Source organism: Myxocyprinus asiaticus, chromosome 23 (genome assembly GCF_019703515.2).
Source record: "Myxocyprinus asiaticus isolate MX2 ecotype Aquarium Trade chromosome 23, UBuf_Myxa_2, whole genome shotgun sequence".
NCBI lineage: Eukaryota > Metazoa > Chordata > Actinopteri > Cypriniformes > Catostomidae > Myxocyprinus > Myxocyprinus asiaticus.
The window spans coordinates 36,104,791-36,130,642 of NC_059366.1; the positions used below are offsets into that span (position 1 = coordinate 36,104,791).

Here is a 25,852-nt window from a genome sequence, read left to right on the forward strand (position 1 = left end):
CGTTTTGAAAGGCGAAGTGACATTGAGGAAGAGTGTTTGTTTTTGAGAAGAAAGCCAAAGTTGGTGACTGTAAAACAGGGTTCTCAGAGTTTTTGACACAATTTTCCAAGACCTTTTCAGTCATTCATGATTACTGTATAAGTAATATCAGATATCTGATTATTTATTTTTTTCATTTTTTTTTTTTTTTTTTCAAAATTATTTTATAAAGATTGCTAGGCAGATTTCCACTTATATGTCAGGTAACAATCTTTGGAATTATTTAAAGATTATAGTTATTAGTGCGCAAGAGACTCCAATAAGACCCTTAATTGACAGACTGACTAAATATCACACTGGCCTGTGAGCAAGTTTTACAAAAACACTTTCTAGCCAATTTCTAGCCGATTAAATATTTTAGAGTAGAGTAAAACTGGTAAAAATGACTGTTTATTCAATACAGAAAATTCTTTGACTAAAGTCACAAATCCTTAGGCATACAAGATGAAATATTTTTCTGAATACTATGACACAGTTTAGATACAAGGGAACCTCTCATGCACTCTCTGTTGCTTTTTCCTTTAAAAATGTGCTGTCATTTGCTCACTTTTTCTAGGAAATCCCTAGTAATAATACACTTAAAAAAATCTAAATAATTGTCTTGCAAAAGGGCTTTATAAAACTAATCTGCATCAGACAGAAAAAGTGTTACCAAAAGAGATTTAAGACCTAACTTGGACTCATGATGACAAAAGACTTAAGGTCCCGGCACACTCACACTTCTTCATTCTTTGCTTAAAGCCAAAAAGAAGTTTGTAATATATATAATTCAATATCGAAATATTATATATGCCTTCTATATTTATCAAAATAAATATATGCACTTGATAATGTGTAATTTGTAATCTTCACCTTTTGCATTCATGGGGCAAATGCGCTAATACGCTATTCGCGGCCATAATATGTGCCGATTACACTGTTATTGTAATTTATGATAACACTGATACTACTGCAAAGATGGGTGGATAAAATAGTGTTAATGGGCAGAATAAAGACAAAAGAATAATGATAGGCATATCTTACTTTGGGCAGATGAGTGAAGCAGCATATCAAACAACAGAGTAAATGGGCACTTAAAGGGATAGTTCCCCAAAAAATTTAAATTCTCTTATCAATTACTCACCCTCATGGCATCCAAAATGTGTATGTCTTTCTTTCTTCAGCAGAACACAAATTAAGATTTAAAAAAAAAATATCTCTGCTCTGTAGGTCCATACAATGCAAGTGAATGGTGATCAAATCTTTGTAGCTCCAAAAAAGAAAGATGAGATTTAGAGGAAAAAAAGGACTTAATTTTTTATCTGTTTCTCACCCACACCTATTATATTGCTTCTGAAGTCATTAATTTAACCACTGGAGTCTAATAGATTACTTCTATATTTCCTTTATGTGATTTTTGGAGCTACAAATGTCTGATCACCATTCACTTGCACTGTATGGACCTACAGAGCTGAGATATTATACTAAAAATCTTTGTGTTCTGCTGAGAAAGAAAGTTATACACATCTGGAATGGCACGAGGGTGGGCAAATGCTGAGATCAATTTTATTTTAGGTGAACTATCCCTTTAAGAGTATTTGAGTAGATTTGATTCCTTTTGTAGACTAATTAAACAAAACAAAAATCACATGACATGTTCTTGGAAAATGTTTCTATGCGAATTATCATAAAGATGTAGGTAAATTTGCACCAGCTCGCTAAAAACTCTGTACACCGATGTGATCATGTTGACTGATCTTAATTGACTAAACGTGAATTACAAGGTCACACCTACCGATGACATGGACCAATGGCAGTAAGAAGGTGTTTAGCAGCCGGTACGACATATTCCTGAAAGTTCGCCCTGGTGAGCTGTTATAAACCACTGAAACGAACTCAAAAACACCTCCTTTTTTGGCCAGATTTTGTTCTAAATGACGTTGCACCCGTCTGTTCTTCGATTACGTAGGAAGTGTGCAGGGGCCTTTAGACTTGAGACTTGACTTGGACTCTGCGTCAGAGGCTTGTGAACATCTGTTTGAGATGCATGAAAATGAACTTGCATTGCTAGAAGCATTTGCTTGCATTGAGTATGTTTCTGTGCTATGACAGCAGATTAGGTTCATTAGCGTGTAATACAGGGTCAGTGACCTGCAGAAAGCCGCTGGGGTCGTTCTCTTTGATGACCTCCAGACAGTATTCCATCAGTCCTGTGGTCTGCCTCAACTTCACTGTGCAGTGAGATATCTGATCACGAACAACCTGAGAGTACAAGAGAAAGAAAAACAAGGAAGTATAAGAGCTTGGATAAATGTTTTAGTCATAAATCCATGATAACTGTGCTGTGGCTGGGTTGCTAGGCAACAGCAGGACTAATTGTCTGCATCCTTTCTGAGCAGGCAACACATCACTGATCTTTCATAGCAAATATTCCATTCCACATTAAATTCATTTTTGCATATTACAGTGGATGAGTGAGTGTGTGTGTGTGTGTGTGTGTGTGTGTGTGTGTGTGTTTCTTTCAATCTCTCCTTCTTCTCCCTAAATCTACAGACTATATCCCTTTTACATAATTCACATGTAAACACACAGATGCACACTCATACACAAATACCTTTTTCCTAAGCTGTAGACAAAGTCAGAGAGGACATAATGCAAAATTGAACCAAACATTTAATTTAAGAGCCAACAGAGCCCTTCAAATACAAACAGAATCGGACAGTCTGAAGAAAAGTACTGTAGCAGCTTTCCGTCTCATCTCTCCAATGCCACTGGACAAAACTAGAACCCCAATATTTTTGTAACCATGGGAACAGGCCTTCGGCACCATGGAGACAAGATGATAGGCCTGTAAGATGCAAGTAAATGCAACAATTGTCACACAATACTTCTATAACTACATAATATTTGGGAAAACCAAGGGCAATTTTACATTTTCCTTCATCACAGACCAACACAAATATAACTGCCATCTTTTGATGTAAAAAACATTTGTATGTGCCAAAAGTAACAGTACCATTACATGATTACATGACCAGACCTTTACTGATCATAATATAAAATTTAGTACAAAAAGTGTCTCTCACTTCCTCTTGTGTCTTGCAGATGCCATGTGGAGAACGCTAGCTCCGTTAGCAGGACAAAAGCTTGTTCTCCAATTAATAATCAGCGGTGGCACCCGCTCCCTATCAACCCTTTCCTTCTTAAGCTCCCCTCATGTTCAGTCCAGTGCTGAGTTGGTTGTTATTCTTGTTGTGCTTTGTTGTGTGTTTCTCCAGTCGATCTGTTCCTGTTCCTGTTCCTGTTCCTGTTCCTGTTTTTGTCCTCCAGTCTTATTCTTTGTTTTTGTTTGCCAGTGTTTTAGTTCTGTTTGTTTTTCTCCATTGTGAGATTTTTGATTTGGTCCAAAATATATAATATATAATACAATTCCATTGTGAGTTATCAATTTTTTTATTGTTAAAATACTCACTTTATCAACAGTATAGCCACTTGAAATAAAGGATATGCATGTAAACATGATTTTAATGTGATAAAATCGCTTACTAACTTTTTCTGTGTAAAGTTATAGTCAGTTTTACAACTTTGTTGCCATGATGATGTAATGTCAACAAACCCTAAAATGAGTGTTAAAATGACAATTTAAACAAGTTTACAGCTCAAATAATACATGAGTTGTAACAGAAGATTTAATGTAAGTGCTTTTATAAAATTATAAGCTTTACATTTCTGCCTTTAAACCCTCCACAAATTGGCCACATTTACTTTCATTGGCCACATTCACTTCCATTGTAAGTGCCTCACGGTAACCTCGATTTTTGCTTTTTCTTTTTTTTTTTTTTTTTTTTTAAAGGAACAAATTGAAATTAATTTTTGTGGTAATCAACATTATGCCACAAATACTGCTGATTTAGCTTAACTTATATTGAACCGAGAACATTCCTTTAAATTAATCAAAGCAATATGTATTTTTGGTTCAATTCCCACAAGGCTACTAAAAGATGAAAATAATAATAATAAAAATAAAAAAACAATCCCCTTGAAATAAAAAAAAAAAACCCTTGTGTTAAATCCAATTTATTCATCACTTCTGTTTACACATACTAAACCCCTTAAAGGTGACAATCATTAAACCACTAATTAAAAAATCAAATCAAATCATGTGATTTGGGTAGTTTTCACCATATATAATTGTTTCAGACCTCCCCTTTACCTCCAAAATACAAAAGAAAGCTGTAATTCTGCAGTTAGATTCATATGTGATCTGTTCAAGTGACACCCAATAACTGAAATAGTATTAGTCAAATAAGTTAATGGCATACTGCTGTAGATCTACTGCTTATAATTACCTGTGAAATAATACTTCAGAAATATGTAACCTTTACATTCTATAGAAAAACTCCTCCATTTATAAACTACAAACAGGACAATTGGTTTATACTTTAAACTGTCATTGGAGTCATACACTAATTAACGGCTTTATCAATAGGACATTTTCTTTTCTTTTTTTCCTTCCTTTTTTCCCCAATTTGGAATGCCCAATTCCCACTACTTAGTAGGTCCTCGTGGTGCCTCCCCTTCTGAGACCGTCAATCCATGCATCTTATCACTCGGCTCCCTGTACATGACACCACGGAGACTCCCAGCATGTGGAGGCTCATGCTACTCTCCACGATCCACACACAACTTACCACGTGCCCCATTGTGAGCGAGAACCACTAATTGCGACCACGAGGAGGTTACCCCATGTGACTCTACCCTCCCTAGCAACCGGGCCAATTTAGTTGCTTAGGAGACCTGGCTGGAGTCACTCAGCACACCCTGGATTCGAACTTGTGACTCTAGGGGTGGTAGTCAGCGTCAATACTAATAGGACATTTTCTTGATAGTGTCACAGCAGGGCCTGACTGTGCTTCTCCTGACTAACTGTTTGTCTCATCTGAGTGTTTTTTCCTGTGTTTGCCTTGTCTCTCTCTCCCTCTTGTGTCTTACAGGTGCCACGTTGAGTTTGCCAGCTCCAGTTGCCTTGGCAATGATTGTTACCAATCAGCTGATCATCTGCGGCACCTGTTCTCCCAATGACCTCTCCCCATATCAAGTCCTGTTTGTGTTCTGTCCTTTGCCAGTTTGTTATGTTGAGTCCTGTGATCTCCAGTCGGTGTGTTCCTGTGATATCCTGAAGACTTCATTGTTTTTTGGTTCATTGTTTTTTTTTTAGCTTTTCTGTTTTCTCTAGTTTTTCTCCATCGTGAGACTTTTTGGTTTGTTCTTTGTTTTATTTTTTTAATAAAGCCTTTTTGACATTGCCTCCTGCATTTGGGTCCTCCCTCTATTCCAGTGACTTAAACTGGCCAAGTTGGACCCAGCAGAGGCTATGGGCATTTTCTTAACTCCCGCTCCAGTTCGGCAGGAACCAGTCTCCCATGTCTCGGCCTTGGGTTGCAATTCGGGGAGCTGGCGTCAGGGCAACCACTCTTTTGGTGTTTATGCCGAGGCAGCTCAGGGCTTGGGTTATAGTGAGGCCGTCCTGATATCTCTTCCTGTCCGGACTAGATAAGCCATTGGATTGGGAGTTATGGGGAGACCTGGAGGCTTGGTCTTTCTGGGAGGTTGTAGATCACATCTGTGAGATCATGGAGGAGAGGTTCCTACTTGGGCTGTGGGAACCCAACTTCAGTGCTTCCACCTTCCAGCCCTAACCAGCTGCTCAAACTTTGTCCGCTGCTGACTGCCAGGAGGCAGCCGTTCCTGCAGCAGTGCTTTCAGCCGTCCGAAAGAGGAGGAAGAGGAGAAGGGCTCTTGCTCCCCATTCGCTGCCAGCGCTCACGGCCACAGAGGCCGTTCCCCATTCGCTGCCAGCGCTCATGGCCGTGGAGGCCGTTACCCTGCTGCTGCCAGCGTCCTCGGCCACAGAGGCTGTTCCCCTGCCACTGCCAGCGTCATCGCAGACACAAACTACCAGTCTGTTGCTCATCCCAGTAGCCAGCACCCATCAGACACCAGTTACCAATCTGTTGATCAGTCTGTTCAGTGCCCAGTGGCCGCCCACTTCCAGTCTGACCCCTGCCCAGTGGCCGCACATGTCCAGTCAGACCCCTGTTCAGCGACCATCGACATCCAGTGTGACCTATGCCCAGCAGCCGCCCAAGTCCAGTCTGACCACTGCCCAGCGGCCACCCACGTCCTTTCAGACCCCTGTCCAGCAGCCGCCACTGAGCCTGACCCCTAACCACAGCCACCACTGCATATGACCTCAGCGGCCACCCTCCAGTCTGTCCAGCCCTCAGCGGCTGCTCCCCAGTCTGTTCAGCCCTCAGTGACCATTTCCCAGTCAGCCCTGTCCTCCACAGCCACCCATGCCCTTCCTGTCCTTGCCACTCTCGTTCCCTTCCTCAGGACTTATCCCTGGCCACCGGACCTTGCTCCTTCCCTCAGGCCTTCGCCCTGGTCGTCTAACCACGAGTCCTTCCTGAGGCTACCTCCCAGGCCTCCAGACCCTGCCCCCTTCCTCAGGCTGCTGGACTCCACCCATTTTCTCAAGCTCACTGCTGGTCTGCATGACCCCGCCCCTAACTTAGAGTCACCTTAATGGTTTTCCCCACCGTTACCCCCCCATGGATGGCACCCTCTGTGCCTCCATCTAGCCCTTCTCTATGTGTCTGTCAGTGTTGTCTGATCTTGTCTGTTGTCTGATGTTCCCCTTTTGGGATGCCAGGAGGCGTCCCATTGAGAGGGGGTAGAGTCAGGATCCTGTGACTTTGTCAGTCTGTTTTTTTTTTTGTGGTGACAGGATCCTGACACACTTGTTCTGTGTCTGTGTTGAGTGCATGGCTCAGGGGTACTCTCCTGACCATGTGCTCTACCTGTCTTTGTTTTTTGTTTCTTCAGTCGGTTTTGTGTTTCATGTTCGGAGCATGGTGTCTGGATCCTGACTCTCCTGTCTGGTTTGGTTTTGGTTCTGGTGTCGGGATCTTGACATTCAAGCTCCGTGTTTTGTATTTCTTCCCTCCCTCTCTCCCTGGTCAGTTCCTTTTATGTTGGTCTGTCTGTTGTGGATGCCAGGAGGCGTCCATCAGGGGAGGGGTACTGTCACAGTCGGGCCTGACTGTGCCTCTCCTGATAATCTGTTTGTCTCATCTGAGTGTTTTTGCCTGTGTTTGCCTTGTTTCTAACTCCCTCTTATATCTTACAGGTGCCACATTGAGTTTGCCAGCTCCAGTTGCCTTAGCAACGATCGTTACCAATCAGATAATCATCTGCGGCACCTGTTCTCCCAATTACCTCTCCCTATATCAAGTCCCGTTTTTGTTCTGTCCTTTGCCAGTTTGTTTTGAGTCCTGTGATCTCTAGTTGGTGTGTTCCTGTGATATCCTGAAGACTTCGGTCGGTTTTTGGTCGTTGGTTTTTTGAGCTTTTCTGTTTTCTCTAGTTTTTCTCCATTGTGAGAATTTTTGGTTTGTTCTTTGTTTTATTTTGTAATTAAGCCTTTTTTACATCGCCTCCTGCATTTGGGTCCTCCCTTGCTCTCTATTCTGATGACAGATAGACCTAATTATTTTTGTGTCACTGCTGCCTAACTGTTCTGACGCAGTAGTATTTGTCAGATTAACATAAACCTAATGTGAACTGTGCAGAACTGCATTTATCAAGCTAACATAAGACAAACTGCCTATTCTTTTCATTTGCGAATATGTGTGTTTGCAAGTGTGGGGCTTACTGAGAGTTTGTGCTCGTGCTCTTTGGTTACTCTGCTGAGCAGCTGAGCTTTCCTGCGGTTGAGCGCTTCAATCAGGGCATCACATTGGGCAACCAAACACGCTTCAAACTCAACTCCATTCTCCTAAACACAAACACACACAGAGAAAAGACTGAGATCATAATATGCACCGATCAGCCACAACATTATACACCACCTGCCTAATATTGTGTAGGTCCCCCTCGTGCCACCAAACAGCACCAACCCGCATCTCAGAATAGCATTCTGAGATGCTATTCTTCTCACCACAATTGTACAGAGCGGTTATCTGAGTTACCATAGACTTTGTAAGTTTGAACCAGTCTAGCCATTCTCTGTTGACCTCTCTCATTAACAAGGCATTTCCATCCGCAGAACTGCCCCTCACTGGATATTTTTTGTTTTTGGCACCATTCTGAGTAAATTCTAGAGACTGTTGTGCGCGAAAATCCCAGGAGATCAGCAGTTACGGAAATCCTCAAACCAGCCCCTCTGGCACCAACAATCATCCATGCGATTATCTAATCAGCCAATCGTGTGGCAGCAGTGCATTGCATAAAATCATGCAGATACGGGTCAGGAGCTTCAGTTAATTTTCACATCAACCATCAGAATGGGGAAAAAATTTTATCTCAGTGATTTGGACTGTGGCATGATTGTTGGTGTCAGATGGGCTGGTCTGAGTATTTGTGTAACTGCTGATCTCCTGGGATTTTCACGCACAACAGTCTCTAGAATTTACACAGAATGGTGCCAAAAACAAAAAACATCCAGTGAGCGGCAGTTCTGTGGACGGAAATGCCTTGTTGATGAGAGAGGGCAACAGAGAATGGCCAGACTGGTTCGAACTGACAAAGTCTAAGGTAACTCTGTACAACTGTGGTGAGAAGAATAACATCTCAGAAAGCTATTCTGAGATGCGGATTGGCAGCACGAGGGAAACCTACACAATATTAGGCTGGTGGTTTTAATGTTGTGGCTGATCTGTGTACATAGATGCATGTATGAGTGTTTGACAGTGTGTGTGTGTGTGTGTGTGTGTGTATATAAGTGTGTGAGTGTATGTCTTTGTTGTACCTGTATATGTTGTACCATATTTCTGAGCAGTACAAGAAACTCTTTGGCCTCTGTGGCCCGATCAGACAGAACATTCAGTGCTTGAGAAAGCTGGCCCTGGAAAGATAAAGACAGAGATATAAGAAAAGTAGCTCTCCACATCCATGACTATAAAGGGCATTTTAAAATAAATTTATAGATAGATAGATAGATAGATATATAGATCATATGCAGAGTTAGTGTATGGTGTACACAAAATATTTTTTTTTAGTTATTTGAGAGAGGAAGTGACATAATTTGTGGGAGGTTAGTCATTACATCTGTCATTTACAGAGTGGGTGAGAGAATAGGAAGTGGACTAAATGTGCATCAGGCGCAGTGTGAAATGATGTTGGCTTGGAGTGGGCAAAATATCCCATTATAAATGTTCTCACATTGCTATGACAACCATCCACCAAGAGACCTCCACTTTCATTTGTGATCTGTTCTCAAATTAGGAACAAAAATTGAGAGGACAAAGAATGAAACATGGCACTCCAAATTCACAGCACTCACTGGCCTACATACAACATTACAGCTTTAAACACTACAGCATTACATTCTAGAGCAGTGGTTCTCAAACTTTTTCAGGTGGCGGATCACTTCAACAGTAAAACAAAAATTACGGATCACCCCAACTCTTATTCGACACCTTTTTCAACTATCCTGTCTTTAACCACAGATCCATAATTTGACTAGACTGCTGTGTTGTTCTTATTTCACTGAAATTGAATTTCATTCCAATTTAATTAAATTTTAGCTAATGAACTAATGAGTACACAGAGACAACTGTCAGTTACATTATTGAAGTGAGACAAATATAAACATTATCATAAATTTCATGTTTTTGCAATAAGCTTTATTGTTATGAGTTGATTTTTGTTAATTATAATTATGTTGTTTATTCAGGTCACTTCATTTGCAGAAGCTATGAGTGGCAGCCAGTGGAAGATGCAATGTTTACCCAGGTGTACAGTGGTAATGGTAGATACTATTTGCATTACAGTGTACTATAGTTTGTTAAATTATATACAGTATATAGGCCAGTGTAGCCTTCTATAATATCAGTGGACCACAGTGAGAACCACTGTTCAGGGGTTTTCAAACTGGGGTCCGGGGACCCCCAGGGGACCAGAAGGTGGTGCTATAGTGTTCGCAGAAAATTTCAGATTTTAAATTTTTTATTTAATTGAAAATATTTTTCTTCAGGTTTATACATCCATCATTACAGTGAGTAGAACCAAAAGATATGCTCTCAATTTAATACAAATTAATATTTAAAATATTATTATTTTAAATATTTTAATAATTTCATTTAATTTTCTTAATTTCCTTTATTAATATGACAGGTAACACTTTACAATAAGGTTCCATTAGTTAACATTGATTAACTTGAATATCAGTGAACAATACATTTGTGGCATTTGTTAATATTGATTAATGTTAATTTCAACATTTACTAATACATTTTTAACATTAAAAGTTAACATTAGTTAACACAATACAAACTAACATGAAGTAGCAATGAACAATTGTTTAATCAATTAACATTAACCAAGATTAATAAATGCTGTTTAAAAATTAGTTTAGTTCATGATAACTAATGCATTAACTAATGGTATCAAATAGAACCTTATTGTAAAGTGTTGCCCACTGACAAAATAAAAGCCAATTATTTAATTTTGCTAATAACATGTTGCCTTTATAATATCACACTTACTATTTTTCTCACGCAGTATAAATGGGACTTAATACATAAACAAATGTAAAGCTTCCATTATATTTTAGGAAGGGGATCCCTCGCAATGGGATCATCATGTTTGGGGGTTCTTGCAATCAAAAAGTTTGAAAACCCCTGTTCTAGAGCACTGCTTAAGCACCACATACCAGGACCCTATATGACAAGCTTACACACTAAAGCCCAACACATACACATACATATACAATAAATTACTACATACAGAACTGGTAAGTATTACACATCAGAACCCTACAGCACATAATAGTGTTACACACTAGAACACTACATACTAGAGCCCTACATATCACTGTATTACACTATATTAAATACTAAAGCACTACTGTGGTGATGGGAGCGTGGCCAAGCGACGTCTGTAGAAAGCGAGGCCGGTAGAGGAAGAACGGTAAGGATTGACACCTGTGGGAAATTATCTCTAACAGCTGTTCTGTGTTACATTGAGAGCTGGAAAGGGGATAAGAGAGCAGTCCAGACTGCCAGAAATGAGAGAGAGAGACCGACCTGAATGTGTGTGCCCTGCTGAAAAGCAAACTGTTTGGGTTATACTGAAAAGTAGTGTAAATAAAGAAACTTATGGGGATTGTTTATCCGGCTCCCGCTTCCTCCTTCTGACCTGAACAAGTGATTTATCAAAACTACATATAACAGCTCTAGTTTAGAACACTTTGGTGAAGTCCTACATAGTACATACTATCCCTTGCTAATGCACAATAGCAAAGCTTATAAATTCTACTAAATTTCTCTGTTCAGAGGCAGGGCCGGATTAACCATATGGGCAATCGGATATGTGCCCACAGGCACCACATCCAGGTGGGCACCACGCAACAGCATTTAAAAAATGGTCATAGATCAGTTTTTATTGAAATCAAATGGTTATTAAAGTATTTCATTATCATTAAAAAATCTGGTCTAAATTATTGTCTAGAGGTCCATAGCGCTACTGAAACAGTGCGCAGACGATGCTGTCATGTGGTAACTTTTCTCAGCGCTGGCCTGGATCGGACCAGGCCGATTGGGCTGTTTGCTGGGGGCCTCTAAACCCAAAGGGCCCAGAGCTCAAAATCAATTATTTATTTATTTTGAAATACCTATTATAAATCCACTTAAATGTCAGCCTTATGTGAAATACCATTTGTTCGGCCGAATGCTTGCTAGATGTCAGCAGCGCAAGCACAGGCACTCGAGTGCGCGCTCAGGGAATCTGCGTCTCACAGGTGCAGCGTGTTTATTTGAAGGACTACAGAGAACAGCGTCTGATATACAAAACGCTTCCAAACACAAAGATAAGGTGCGGTTTACCCTGGCTGTGTACAAAGCTGATTCAGAATTCGTGCAACAGTATGGAGGCACCTTTCTCTTAATCATTAAACATTAAATGCATGCAGGATTTAATACCCTAAATATGTGCACGGTAACCTTTTGTAATATTTGGTTAACCGCGAGAGTTCACAAACGGTTATTGTGATTTGTCTGGAGTAGGGACTTGGGAATAAGGAACGTTTATTGCCATGGATGCGTCAGACACAATCTCAGATAGCAGGGCAAGTGCATAGTGAACTATGAGCCTAAATAGCACAATACATAGATTTTCAAATGATAAAATCACACTAATGTCATACAAAAATCATCTCCGTCACTGCCTTCAACAATGTAGACCTATTTTTTTTTTTCTGTATTAACAATTTTTATTGATTCACATAAATGTACATCATAAAACAAAACATACATACATAGAATCAAACTTAACCCCAGCTATTACTCCTCCCCCTCCCAATCCCACCATAACCAGCAACATAACAGTGGTCTTAAATGACATAGACACACATGCACACACATAAAAAAACAAAACAAAAAAACATACAAAATATATAAATAAACAAATAAAAATAAAAAAACACAACAACAATAATCACACATCCACAAATGATACCCGCCCCATTTCTCCTCGAGCACTTTATACCTCCCCGTTTCTCTGAATGTAACTTCCTCAAAGGCCGCCACCCTTCCCATCTCTGAGCACCACTCCTGAAAAGAGGGTGCTCCAGCCAACCTCCAGCACCTCAAAATGATCTGCCTGGCGATCATGACACTGTTTAAGACCCAGTTCTTTATGTGTCTACTTACAATGTCAATGACCGCCCCATCACCCAAGATACAGAGTCTGGGGCAGATTAATACCTGAATACCTAACACCTCGTATACCAGACTCTGCACCTTTAACCAAAACTTTTGAAATTCAACACCCCCCCAAAAGACATGGGTTAAGTCTCCATACTCTGATTGGCACCTCTAGCAGGTAGGTGTGTCTTTAAGACCAAGCCTATACAATTTAGGGGGTCCAATAGAACTGATGTAAAATCTTGAATTTTATAAGGCACACCCATGCATCTCTAGATGCAGTTTTTATGTTTTTTAAAATCCTAGCCCATTCTCCCTCCTCCAATTCCAGGTCAAAATCCCTCACCCATAATCTTTTTTGAGTGGTTGAGACTCCGTCCCCCAGACTCTGAATTAATAAGGAGTAATACACTGATGTTTCATGGCCTTTTCCAAAAGCAAAGGCCATGTAAATCTCGTGTAAATATGAGATAACAGGGTGTAATTTAACTTCTCCAGTTAGTTTGATAGAAAGGCTTTGCAATGGCAAAATAGGGGCAAGAACTTCCTGTTCAATACAAAACCAGGGAGGGGCTCTCTCAGGTGGAAGTGACCAATGAGCCAAATGTCTGAGAGCGAAAGCATAATAATAAAACAAAATCTTGGACATCCCAGATTACATTTCAATAAGCTGCATAGGCCGATTGAAGCAAAGGTGGGTTAGGCCTTCCCAAGATTTTGTTTTATTATTATGCATTGAGACATTTGGCTCATTGGTCACTTCCACCTGAGAGAGCCCCTCCCTGGTTTTGTATTGAACAGGAAGTTCTTGCCCCTATTTCGCCATTGCAAAGCCTTTCTATCAAACTAATCTGAGAAGTTAAATTACACCCCTTTATCTCGCATTTGCACTCGGTATGGCTGAACACCAAATTATGTATTAATAAGTCCCCTTTCTGCTGGTCAGAGTGAATTGTGAGGGAGGTTAATACGCTCTGTGACCTATATGAGAGTGGAGTGCTGAGATCCTTTGAAAATTTGGTTCAACATTTTGGGATTCCCAGATCTCAGTTCTTTAGGTATTTACAGCTGCACCACCTGCTCTGTACTATTTTTGGGAGGAGCATACACCCCCCTAAAGTGGCAGATACTCTGGGAGGGGTGATTACTGCTTTTGGAAAAGGTCATGAGGCATCACTGTATTACTCCCTGCCAATTCAGAGTCTGGGGACGGAGCTTTAATTTCTATCAAGAGATTATGGGAGAAAGATTTAAACTTTGTATTGGAGGAGGGAGTGTAGGCTAGGATTCTAAAAAAACGTCATGTCTGTATCTAGAGATGCAAGGGTGCACCTTATGCAATTCAAGATTTTACATAAATTCTATTGGACTCCCTCTAGATTGTATAGGCTTGGTCTTAAAGACATACCCATCTGCTGATGATGCCAGTCAGAATATGGAGACACAACTCATGTTTTTTGGTGGTGTGTTATGATCCAATAATTTTGGTTGAAGGTTCAGAGTTTTATGTGTGATGTATTGGGCACTGAAATTTCATTTAGCCCCAGACTCTGTATTTTGGGCGATGGGGCAGTCATCAATATGGGGGATAAACACATAAAAAATTGTGTTCTGACCAGTGTTATGATAGGCAGGCAGCTTATCTTAAGGGGATGGAAGTCGGCTGGAGCGTCCTCATTTCGGGAGTGGTGTGCAGAGATGGGGAGGGTGGCAGCTTTCGAGGAAGTGTCATGTAGAAGGCTGTGGATTTGGGATTTGTTTGATAGGAAATGGGGCAGTTATTTCTCTACTAAAATCTACTGGAAAATGAATGTCACAACGATAACCTACCCAAAAGCTGCCAATGCTGAAACATTCTGAGTCGAACCAGATTTAATAATCAGAGGTTGGATTAAACGAATTCTCCGTCATTTGCCTTTTTTTTTTTTTTTTTTTTACATTGACAGATATTTCCAAATACTGTCCGTCATTTTGGAAGATAACTAAGATGAAAAACATTTAAACCAAGCCTTTGTTTTATTAATCATCTTTACAAGGTTCATATCTCATGTCGTGCTGTGAGTGTACGTGAATGAGGGAGAGACCAAGTTGTTCTCGGCCGAGTGCCTTAGAAGGCAGCACTTGTTAATGCAGAAATAATGCAAAGGTATGTGTCTCAAATCCGAAGATTTTTAAATTGAACCTATTATGAACATACGTCCTCTTTTCATGGATGTTTCCTCTTTTTTCGAACCTTAAAACGCGACCAGTCGGGATTTCTAGATTCCCTAAATGTCCGCGATTTGGCTGTTTTCATACTGAACTGCTCAACAAAAAACGTAATTAAATGTAATGCATCATATATGTGAATTCTCTCTCTCTCTCTGTCCACGTGCTGTATGTCTGTCTGTCTCTCTCTTTCATACACATACACACGCGCATGCAGGGCGCATGCAGAGAGCGCTGGAGCCCAGTAACTTTACCATGTAAATGTGTGTGATTGTGTACTTATCTATTCAGGGATTGCCATCGAAACTGAATGTCCACACGCGGCCTTTAGTGAGAGAGGGATTTACGTTAAGTAAATACAGACTGTTCACCCGTTTTTGACTGTTGTTAGTGATATTTCAGTGCTTGGTAATGGGAATAAGCTGCGAAGCAGAAGTCTGTAGCATCCGCATTGGAAGTATGCGATAAGCATAATGGGTTATTTCGCTGCAAGTGATAAAGGTGGATAGCATACTTGAAAAACTGACCAGAATCTGGCCCAAAACCTGTAGGTTTGTCGGGTACTGTTGGACTCAGATCGGGTTGAAGACCTCTAAACACATGCAGCATAACCGAATAGTGATTTTGGTATTTGAATACCATGCACATCCCTATTAATAACACATGATTTTGGATCGGTTCATGATTAAAAAGTACATATAACTGGCCGTGTAAAACATTGCTCCAAACAATTCTTCCATCAATTTGAAAAATCCAACCAAATCTGGCAAGTATCCTGTAGCGCATAAAAGTGAACGTAGTCACGTGACCCGTCATGGGGGACCTCCATGGTGTACCAGCCATGGGTCTCTCAGTTCTTATTCCGTCCTTGGATGGGACAATCACTGTTATTTATTATTACTGGATGAGGATTTTAAAAGTGCTTTTAAAGATACTGCCGAGGTGGATTTCCATTCACAGGTATGATCAGTTTTTATTAAAAATCATTATCCACTGTCAAAATATCTTCAATAAGAAATAAAAATGTTCTGAGATTTCAATGAGGACGAATGGAGGATTTGGTTTTCTAAACTGTCGAGTACCCCCTGCAGGAAGAAAACTTGTGTCTCATAGGAAACAGTTTGTAGCTGACAACATTTGCAATTTCAGTCTGTTCATCACACAAAATTGTCATATGAATGTAGATAAAATGAAATATATCACAAGAGTCATGGAGTTTGGATGAAGGTGAGTAAATGATGTCAGAATTTTTGGTGAGCAATCCCTGTTCATTTTTGATTGTGTACTACCCTGGAAAAGATGCTTACATGGTTATATTATATTATTTGTAACTATTAGTACTTTATTAGAACTATTATAGCATTTAGGGATGCACACTATGCTGCACCCTGCATTACTCCATATGTTCATGTCAGAGTTATTGTGTATTATTTGTTTTTTGTATGTGTGGTGGTGGGGGCACTATTTGTGTTTAGGCCCAGGGGCACTGTGGAGTCTTAATCCGGCCCTATTCAGAGGTATGTTTAGGCAAAATGCAGATTTTAGGTGAGGTGTGTAATTATTTTCAATAATAAATTACTTTCTCCATTGTGCAGAAACAACTCTAAGTAAGCAATTTGTAGATTGACTTCCCAAATAGAGTTAATAAGTGTGGCTCTGTAGCACTTTCAACATAGATTGCTCAGTTTGTTTGAGAGGTCCAATATGCCAACTTTTGACTCAACCAATTGTTTGAGTTAGGGGCGGGACTGCGTGTATTAATCTGACTGGGTGTAGGAGTGTTTGGGGAAACTTGTTTGGAAATAATAATTTTTGAAATTTGGTTTGGTGCCAAATCAGCTTTTAGAATGTTAAAAGTAAAAGCACAATAGCTGGGTTTCCATCCAAAATGTTTAGCATTTGTTATGTGCATTTCTGAATATTCGACTAAAGAAAATGCGAATCATTGCGTGTTTCCATCCACTACATTATGCGCATTATCTTGAGGGAGCCCGCCTTGTCTTGATGGAGCCTGTTGCTTCGGAGAGAGTTATTTGAGCTGCTGGACATCACTTTATTAAATGCTGCCAGAAAACACTGAAGAATGAGTATAATATCTCATATAATGGGGGCTGAAATGGCTGATATGCCCGTATGCCAGCACCTCCATATATACCTACAAGCGCATGCACTCAAAACGACTAGATGTGAGTTTAAACTTCCGAATGTCAAGGGTTATGTAGGAAGAATTGTGTGCCAAGGTCGGACCTGTCACATCAAGCTATTGCACAACCATACCAACCGACAAGCATAATGCCATCGCGCTTTAGGCTACATGCACAAATGGTCAAAACACGTCATCAATGTGCAAATAAGGTGATTCCATCACCTTAATGCGCATTTTAACTAATGCAAAACTATCCACCTCCTCCTAGCACATTACATTTCAATGCAAATTATGAGAGTTTGTTCGCATATCAAGCGTTTCCATTCAGGAAAATGCGCATCAAAATAGTTGGATGTACACCCAGCTAATGACTAAGGTTATAAGCGTTCTCCGATAAGCATGATTCTATCCTCAATAAATCTGTGGTTTATCAAGCATCCACATACATGCAACTTTCCAAAATAGAAAGTCTGTTAGGACAGAAACAGCTTAAATATTCGTAGGAAAACAGCTCGTAATAAAATAACAAATACAAAGTAAAACTATGTCCTTATTTCAAAATAAGGCAACATCCAATTCAAGTTAGAAATCTACCAGGGCATCAACACAATACAAGCCCCATCTCCAGCTTGCTGTGTACTTGTTTGCATATGTGACACAGAGGAAAGAGAAAGGAAGAGAGAGAGAAAAGCATATGGTGCCCTGAGGTTAAAAGCAAAACTACAATCTGTTCCTTGAATGATGAGCAACTGTCTGCAGTGCGGAAAGAGGCCATTTTCCTCTGATCTGAGGCCAGCTCGCCAGTGTTCAGTGTAACAGCTACAGATGGGACTGTGGTAGAGGACACTGATCCAAGATCTGCTGTGTGTGTTTGTGTCCCAGGTGCTAAAAGGGGGAAGACGTATTTGGGTCTGCATTGATGCTGCTGTCCCAGTTCAAACTGATTTCATGCAGCCACACCACCACACATAAGTACTGTTACTGAACAGAGAGTAATGTGACTGAACACAAAAGAGTAATATTATTTAAAACACACAAAATAATGTAACTCAACATACATTGCATAATATTACTGAACACATAGAATGATGTACCTCAACACAGCATAAATTAGTAATGTTACTAAACGCACAGAGTAAAGCATCTCTCAACAGAGTAATATAACTAATCACTGAGAACATAATGAACACTGATGTTAAACAAATGTTTGTCCAAAAATGAAATTTCTGTTATCATGTTCTCTCATGTCATTCCAAACTCGTATGCCTTTCTTTTTTTTAGTAAAACACAAAAAGAGAAACTTTAAAAAATTCACTGGTTGCTCTTTTCCATGCAATTACAATTAATGAGTTTTTTGAGTCCTTCCAAGGGGGACTTTGAAGCTTCAAAAGAGATGCAAAAGCACCAATAAAAGTATCATAAAAGTAGTTCATAAGACTTGTGCATTATACTACAAGTCTTCTAAAGCCACAATATACAGTAGCTTTGTGCAAAAAACATAGATTGAGTCGTTATTCGCTGAAAATCTTGACATCCGCCAAGATCATGAGAGTTAATGAGAGAAGCAGCAATGTTGGATTTCTAAACAAATCATTCTTCTGAGTTGGATCTTTTGTGTTATAAAGAAGAAAGAAAGTCATTCTGGTCTGGAACATCATGTGGATAATGAAAGAATTTTAATTTTGGATGCACTATTCTTATAAATGAACATAATGTAACAGAGTAATGGTACTATAGCAATGTATAATGACACTGTTTAGTATTCTGAAGTAGGGTTGCGCGGTATACCGGTACTAAAGAAATATTGCGATACCAAAAAATGTAAAACAGTACGATATCATCTTGTTGTTAAATTGAGAGTTTTGAGATGAAATCAAAGACTATTTGAAAATAATACAAATAAGTCTCGATATGGATGGATGTCATTTAATTAAATAAAATAGTCACATGCACTGCGCACCACAGAATGAATGAGAGGCTCCGCCCTGCTCTGTCATCTCCTTCACACACACACAGGCGCGTGCACATGCACACACACACACACACACATACTACTGCTTGATTTTCATGCAGTGTGTCCAATAGTATCCATCTGCAGGGCCGCAGAGCAGAGTTTAGTGTGTAAACGGCTGTGAACTCTCAAATGACCTTTTTCACTGAGATTTCAGCTCGTGAGTCGTGTGAAGTTTGATATAACGAACCCTTCTAAAACAGGAAGAATTTTAAAGGTCTTTCAAAATAAAAATACAGCTGAAATGAGAGCATTATTTAACTGGATGCGTGAAATTGAAGACATTATGACAGAAAAATATTACTACTGTATAAAAGTGTAATATTCAAAGTAGTAGCAATAATAATCATAATAACAATAATATCATATTAAATGGTTATATTATTAGTATTATTATCTGTAAGCAATATCACAGAAACTGAATACCAGTACTGAATATCAGCATGTTGTGATTCAGTCATGGTAGCCTTTTGCCTCAGGTAATCAGATTGTTTTCATTGAATGTTTTCATTAACACTGTAAAGCTCTGCTGTGCATCTTTTTAGTTTTTTACCAAAAATTATTATTTATAAATTATTATATTTTCATTTGATGAAAGCTGTACTGTATGTATTTGATTAAACACAATTTGATCATAACATTAAAATATTTAACATGGAATCCAGACAAATTAAAACAGGAAAGGCATAACTTTATGTAGTTCTTTTTGTCAATAATTGTCTGTGTAATTTCATCAAAAATCTGAGTTTTTTATTTTGTTATTTGTTGCCTAAGTATCGAGTTAGTATCGATACCGAGGTACCAGGGCTGGTATCGTACCGAAGCCAAAATTTTGATATCGGAGAAACCCTATTCTGAAGTAATCAGCATGTGATGTGGAAGACCATGTGTTTTTTTATTCATCGTGCCTGCTTGTTGATACTTGTGTTCTTAGTTCCAGAATCTGTAAAACTCTCCAACATTGTCCATTGCTGAGGCTTTATTCCTAATTTAATTCACTCACAATTTATTAACTCACATGCAGCAGGTTAGGTCTGGGGGAGGGAGAGAGAGAGAGAGAGAGTGAGAAAGTGAGAGGGTACTCTTTCCTCATTCTTTGGCTTCTCTTAGGATACATTCTTTTCACTTTAGAAACACAAAGACACACACTCTAAATCAGCCCTGTGCCTCAACTGTATCATGTTGCCACAACAACAGGTCCAATGTTTTACACTATTCTCTGAGGAACTCAGACAAACACACAGGTATATTTGTATGGAGTTATATATGTGCCACAATATTTTGAGCATGCAAGATTTTATTTTGAGCACACAAAAATGTTCTGTGCGGTCAAGATGATATTTTGAGCGCATAAAAATGTATTGTGTACGTGCGTGAACTCAGTTTTGTAAAGCAATGTATCTTCTTGCGAAGATGAATTCATTTTTAGCAAACAAAAATCAATTTTGCACTTGAATAAAGTTTATTTGAATGTGAATTTGCACATAATTCTGACATTTATGTAACTCAACTGTTTTTGATTGTGCAAGATCTCACTCGCTCTCTCCTACTACCCACTCTGTGCGCTCATAGCTTTGACCGCTTGCTTGCTTGCTCAACAAGTTTACAGCATTATAATGTGCCAGAATTTCAGCCAGTCAGAGATAAGGTGGTAAATTTTGATTGGCTGGCTAGAAAACAGATTATACTGCTAATCAAAACAGGAGGAAGAGGAGAAGGGGATAGTTTGATTTCAAGAAAGGAAATGTGTAACACTATGACCACACAAAAGCAGTACTTTTGTTGACTTAACTGTGTTATTTAACCTATTTTTTAGTCTGTACACTGCCAATAGGCTTACTAGCTAGATAACCATCTGTCTAGCTCTCTTAGTATGGTCTATATTAGAATTTGGTTCTCTTGGCTAGTATTTGGTTATCTAGGTTACCAAGTTACACTTACATAGCTACTACCATGGCCATGTTAGCTACCATTTTTATCTGAAATTATATTCATATAATCTCTCCCATATGTAAAACTACTAGTGGTCAAGCGATATATCGCAGAGGCCAATAAATCGGCCAATATTCTGAATTTATTTATTATCGGCATCGGCCAATACATTTTCCCGTTTGGCCGATTTGTTTCTTGAGTGCGCTGAGAATCGACTGCTTGCAGGTGAAGCAACTGAGACATGTAAAGACCAGTCCTGGTTCATTTTGTTATGTACCATCGTGTTACTACAATAATATACTGGAGTGAAACACAGTCTTATTTAAACGGTCCGCATATCAGAGCCGCAGCAGATGCATTTGAGTTCATAATGTTAAAGTGCTCGCCTGTTTCATTCTCCCTCTCTCTCCTCAACAGTTCCCTGTAACTTTTAACTGTCTTGTCTAATAATAAAAAGGCAAATATCAATAAAACTAATATCATATACCGTCTGCAAATATGCACATATCTCATTTAAACAGATGTAATAAACCAACCTCACACAACTTCAGCAGATCCAGCATCCTGTGGAGCGTTAATTTATTTACCACTAAAGCACGTATTCTATCAGCCTCTCCTCAACAGTTCCTGTAACTTTTAACTGTCTTGTCTAATGATAAAAAGGCAAATATCAATAAAACTAATATTATATAGCCTGCCGTCTGCAAATATGCGCATATCTCGTTTAAACAGATGTAATTCACGAACCTCACGAAAAACCAGTGTTTTCTTCTCGTCGAGCGATCATCTAATATCTTCCTCTGAAGCGCATATTCAAATAGACCAGAATCAAAACTTCAGGATCAGCATCAAAAATTCCTCTGATTCACAAATCATGACGGTCACTCCATGACAATCCAAGAAGGTGATCCAGGCTGTTTAAACCGAATCTGCCCGATACCAGCCTTGCTGAAGCACCCCCAGATCATCACCGATCCTCCACCTGGTCGTCTAATGGTTAGACGGAGACCTGGAGAGGCCTTTAAGCCACAGTGTCTCGCACCCACTGTGAAATTTTGTGGAGGATCGGTGATGATCTGGGGGCAGATTCGTCTTTGTGAAGGACGCATGAATCAGGCCACACACAAGGTTATCTTGGAAGAAAACTTGCTTCCTTCTGCTTTGACAATGTTCTCCAACTCTGAGGATTGTTTTTTTTTCCAGCAGGACAATACTCCATGCCACACAGCCAGGTCAATCAAGGTGTGGATGGTAGTGACTCGCCTCAATCCAGGTGGCGGAGGACGAATCTCAGTTGCCTCCACGTCTGAGACCGTCAATCCGCGCATGTTATAATGTGGCTTGTTCAGCGCGTTACCGCGGAGACGTAACACGTGTGGAGGTCACTCAGGTCACTCAGCATGACCTGGATTCAAGCTTGCGACTCCTGGGGTGGTAGTCAGCATCAATATTTGCTGAGCTACCCAGGCCCCCCCTCTTTTTTGCTATTTTGGTCATTTGCCATTTTCTGCAAATAAATGCTCTAAATGACAATATTTTTATTTGGACTTGGGAGAAATGTTGTCAGTAGTTTATAAAATAATACAACAATTTTCATTTTACTCAAGCACATACCTGTAAATAATAAATCCAGAGAAACTGATAATTTTGCAGTGGTCTCTTAATTTTTTCTAGAGCTCTGTATATATATATATTAAAAAAATTATAGTAAGGCTCTTACAACGGAAGAGAATGGGGCCAGTGCATAAACACTAAAATACATACAGTTTCAAAAGTACAGCCACAAGATGTATGTGTTAGCATGATTTTAGTGTGATAAAATTGCATACTAACCTCATATATTTAAAGTTTCATCCTATCTCTGAACGCAGAAGTTCCATGATTTGACTGTTTTCAATATCCGGTCTCCAGTGTTTTTGCTCGCATCGGCGTATATTCTTAGCGGGTAATGTGATGTTTACATGATGTTATGTGAAGTAATACATTTGTAAAAAATTGCTTGTCGAGTCAAGATGATCGTTTATTTCAGTGCCTCACCTGAGTGTGTAGATGACATGAAGAGATGGTCCGAGGTTAGTTATGTTGATATCATTAACTACTTGTTATGTGAGTTGTTATGACAGCCAACAACTGCACAAGTTGAGCATGAAATTCATTTTCATTCAAAAAATAAACTTTTTGTTCAACCAAAAATTTTTTTTGTTCTCCGTCTGAATCGCTAGTTTTGGTAGATTTTTCATTGCTTCTTGACACCAGAAACAGAAAACAGGCAATTAGAATCATCATGGCTCAGGAAAACTGTGGATAACCAATACTGGAACTTTGTTGTCATGACGACGTAGCACCACTGTAAACCCTGCAATCTTGTAAACAGCATAACACTGGTAAATCCCTGATTTTATCACCATAAAATCATGTCAAGAAGTATCATTTTTATGTTTTTTGGCTATACACTTTAGAAACTAGTGTGTATTTTAACGTTTATGGTTTGGCCCCATTCACTTCCATTGTAATTTCCTTATTTTGCTTTAAAAAAAAAAAGTGAGACGAATCTAAATTATTTTTTGTGGAAATCAACAATGCTGTCCTTTGAAAGTGCTTCAAAATCCTCACACAGGCTAAATTTTCCATTGGAAACTTTGGTGTAAATCAGGGACTAAAAATGAAATGTTTTTCATTTCGGTTCATTCTGAGCAAAAATTTGTATTTTTTAGTTCTGGTTCAGAAGTTCCACAGCCTCCTTTCCAAAAGGTTACCGGTTAGAACAAAACAAAAGAATGGTTAATAGCGTTCTTTTTAAAAGGACAGTACAACGTAGTGTTGCCAGATCTCATAAGAGGAACAAGCAACCTGGTCTGGAAAAACAAGCCCAAAATAAGCCACTTGCCACGCCAAAATAAGCGAAAATAAGCAATACAATTTTTTCTTGTGTGGTAGATTTATCGGCATAGAAATCATAACAAGCAGTTAATTAAAAATTAAGTATAATTTTATTTAGAGATCTACTACTCAGTCAAAACCCAGCACATCTAACAATAATTCAGTGAATACTTGGAAACTTTTTACCTCTAATAATGTTCTCCTTGTATCTGGATTAGCCGTGCATGTATACTGTAGCTAGTATTTATACATAGTTGTTGAAAAGGACATCCACAATGGGCAATTAGGCAAAGAAATGTGTGATGCAGCAGTTTCCTTCAGGATCCACCCAAGCACGTTTAATTTTTACAGGGCAACATGAAGTGGTGTAGTTCCAAACATTTACAGTGATAAACCCATTGGCCTTTAGTTTCATGAAAAAATTATTGGAACAAAATTAACCGGTTATAACCAGTTACCAGCATTTAAAAATTATGTTTTCACTCCGGAACAATTAAAAATAACTTTGTTCCGGTTTTCGGTTACGTTCTGCTAAAAATGTCATTCGTTTCCGGTTTTCGTTCCTTGAACCGTTTTTAGTCCCTTGTGTAAAAACATGAATTTGATGTAGCCTACTTCTGGTTGTTTATCCTAACACTAAGTTGGAGAGCTCGTGCGCAAGTATTTTTCTTTTGGCCTGAATTACAGCCGGTTGTGTCGTGCGCTGCGTTATAATGAGTTCGGTGCTGTCTCGCTTATCACTGTGACGACACTTACGGCTCTACACATAGTCACATAAAACCTCTATTCTAAGTGGGTACTAAAACTAGTGTTTTATGCATAAGAAGACAAACTACCTCAAGCAATTTCCCCACCTTGTGGAATTTCCACATGGCTCCTAGTGCTTTGACTTCATGCGTGGAGTGTTTGCCGTCCTCCAGACACTGGTAGCACACGGGGGTCTTGCACTGCACGCAGTACATACTCAAGTTCTCCAGCTCGTGCTCGGTGCAGGTGGAGATCTTCCGTGGGCTTGCGCGGCGGCTGATCCTGCCCTGCGCCGGCGGCACGAGCCGGTGCTTGGCCAGCGGACCCCGAGGCGGGTGGCACCGGAGGCGGCACGGGTCGCAGTAGAACACGTCGCACTGCTCGCACATCATCGTCGCCTCGCGGGGGTTCTTCTCGCACAGTTGACACTTGAGCGCGGCCGCTTTGTTCTGCTGGTACCGGTCCACTACCTCCTCCAGCACGCGGTTCTTGGGGAAGCCCCGGAGCCCCCGGTCGTCGAGCGTCAAGCTGCGGTGGCACTGCGGGCAGGTGAGGCAGGAATTGCGAGGGACCGGCGGCAGGACGCCGGTATAGGGCAGCAGGTGGTGCTGCGCTTGGTGCTTGGGAGGGACAGTAGGGGGGAAAACGCGCACCCCGTTGGGGGATTTCTGGCACGGGGTGGTCGGTGCGCTCACGATACCGCCGTAAGACCCGTAGCCGCTGTCCGCCTCGCTGTACAGGCTCATCTTATCCAGGTCTAAGTAATCATAATCGGACACGCCGGAGCCGGACGCGCGGCTGCTCTGAGGGGATTCGGCGTCGGGCGTTTGCACCAGGATGTTACGGGCGCAGGCCAGGCAGATATTATGCGAGCAGGGCAGAATGATGGGCTCACGGAAAAACGAGCCACACACCGGGCATTTTAACTCCTCTTCCATTTCATCCATCTTGTTCGAGCTGGATCCTTGTAAACGAATGTAAAATATTCCCACCGATGCCAGCTCCGTACGGATGCGTCGCCTTCCCGTTTTCCGTCCAATGCACCGGAGGATAGAGGAGGGGGCGGTATAAATTCGGTGGGCGTAGGCTGACTCCAGCACCGGCGCACGAACAGCTACAGCACAAATGGCCTGTCAGTTCATGTGATGAGCTCCAGGAATCCAATCAGACTGATGATGCTCGACTGTCACCAAACGATGGCAG

At 40.2% G+C, this 25,852-nt stretch overlaps 1 protein-coding gene across 2 annotated transcripts in view; it reads right to left on the reverse strand.

The window, feature by feature from the left end:
• Window positions 1-25,675, reverse strand: part of LOC127414214 (E3 ubiquitin-protein ligase TRIM9-like) — a 47,962-nt gene extending 22,287 nt beyond the window's left edge. For both annotated transcript variants that reach the window (XM_051652079.1, XM_051652078.1), the window contains exons 1-4: window positions 24,757-25,675; window positions 8,831-8,926; window positions 7,736-7,858; window positions 2,170-2,280 (exon numbers count right to left, since the gene is read on the reverse strand). In XM_051652079.1, coding sequence (XP_051508039.1) covers window positions 2,170-2,280; window positions 7,736-7,858; window positions 8,831-8,926; window positions 24,757-25,596 — 1,170 coding nt within the window. In that variant the 5' untranslated portion in view covers window positions 25,597-25,675. The remainder of the gene's footprint in view (window positions 1-2,169; window positions 2,281-7,735; window positions 7,859-8,830; window positions 8,927-24,756) is intronic.
• Window positions 25,676-25,852: the final 177 nt, after the last annotated feature.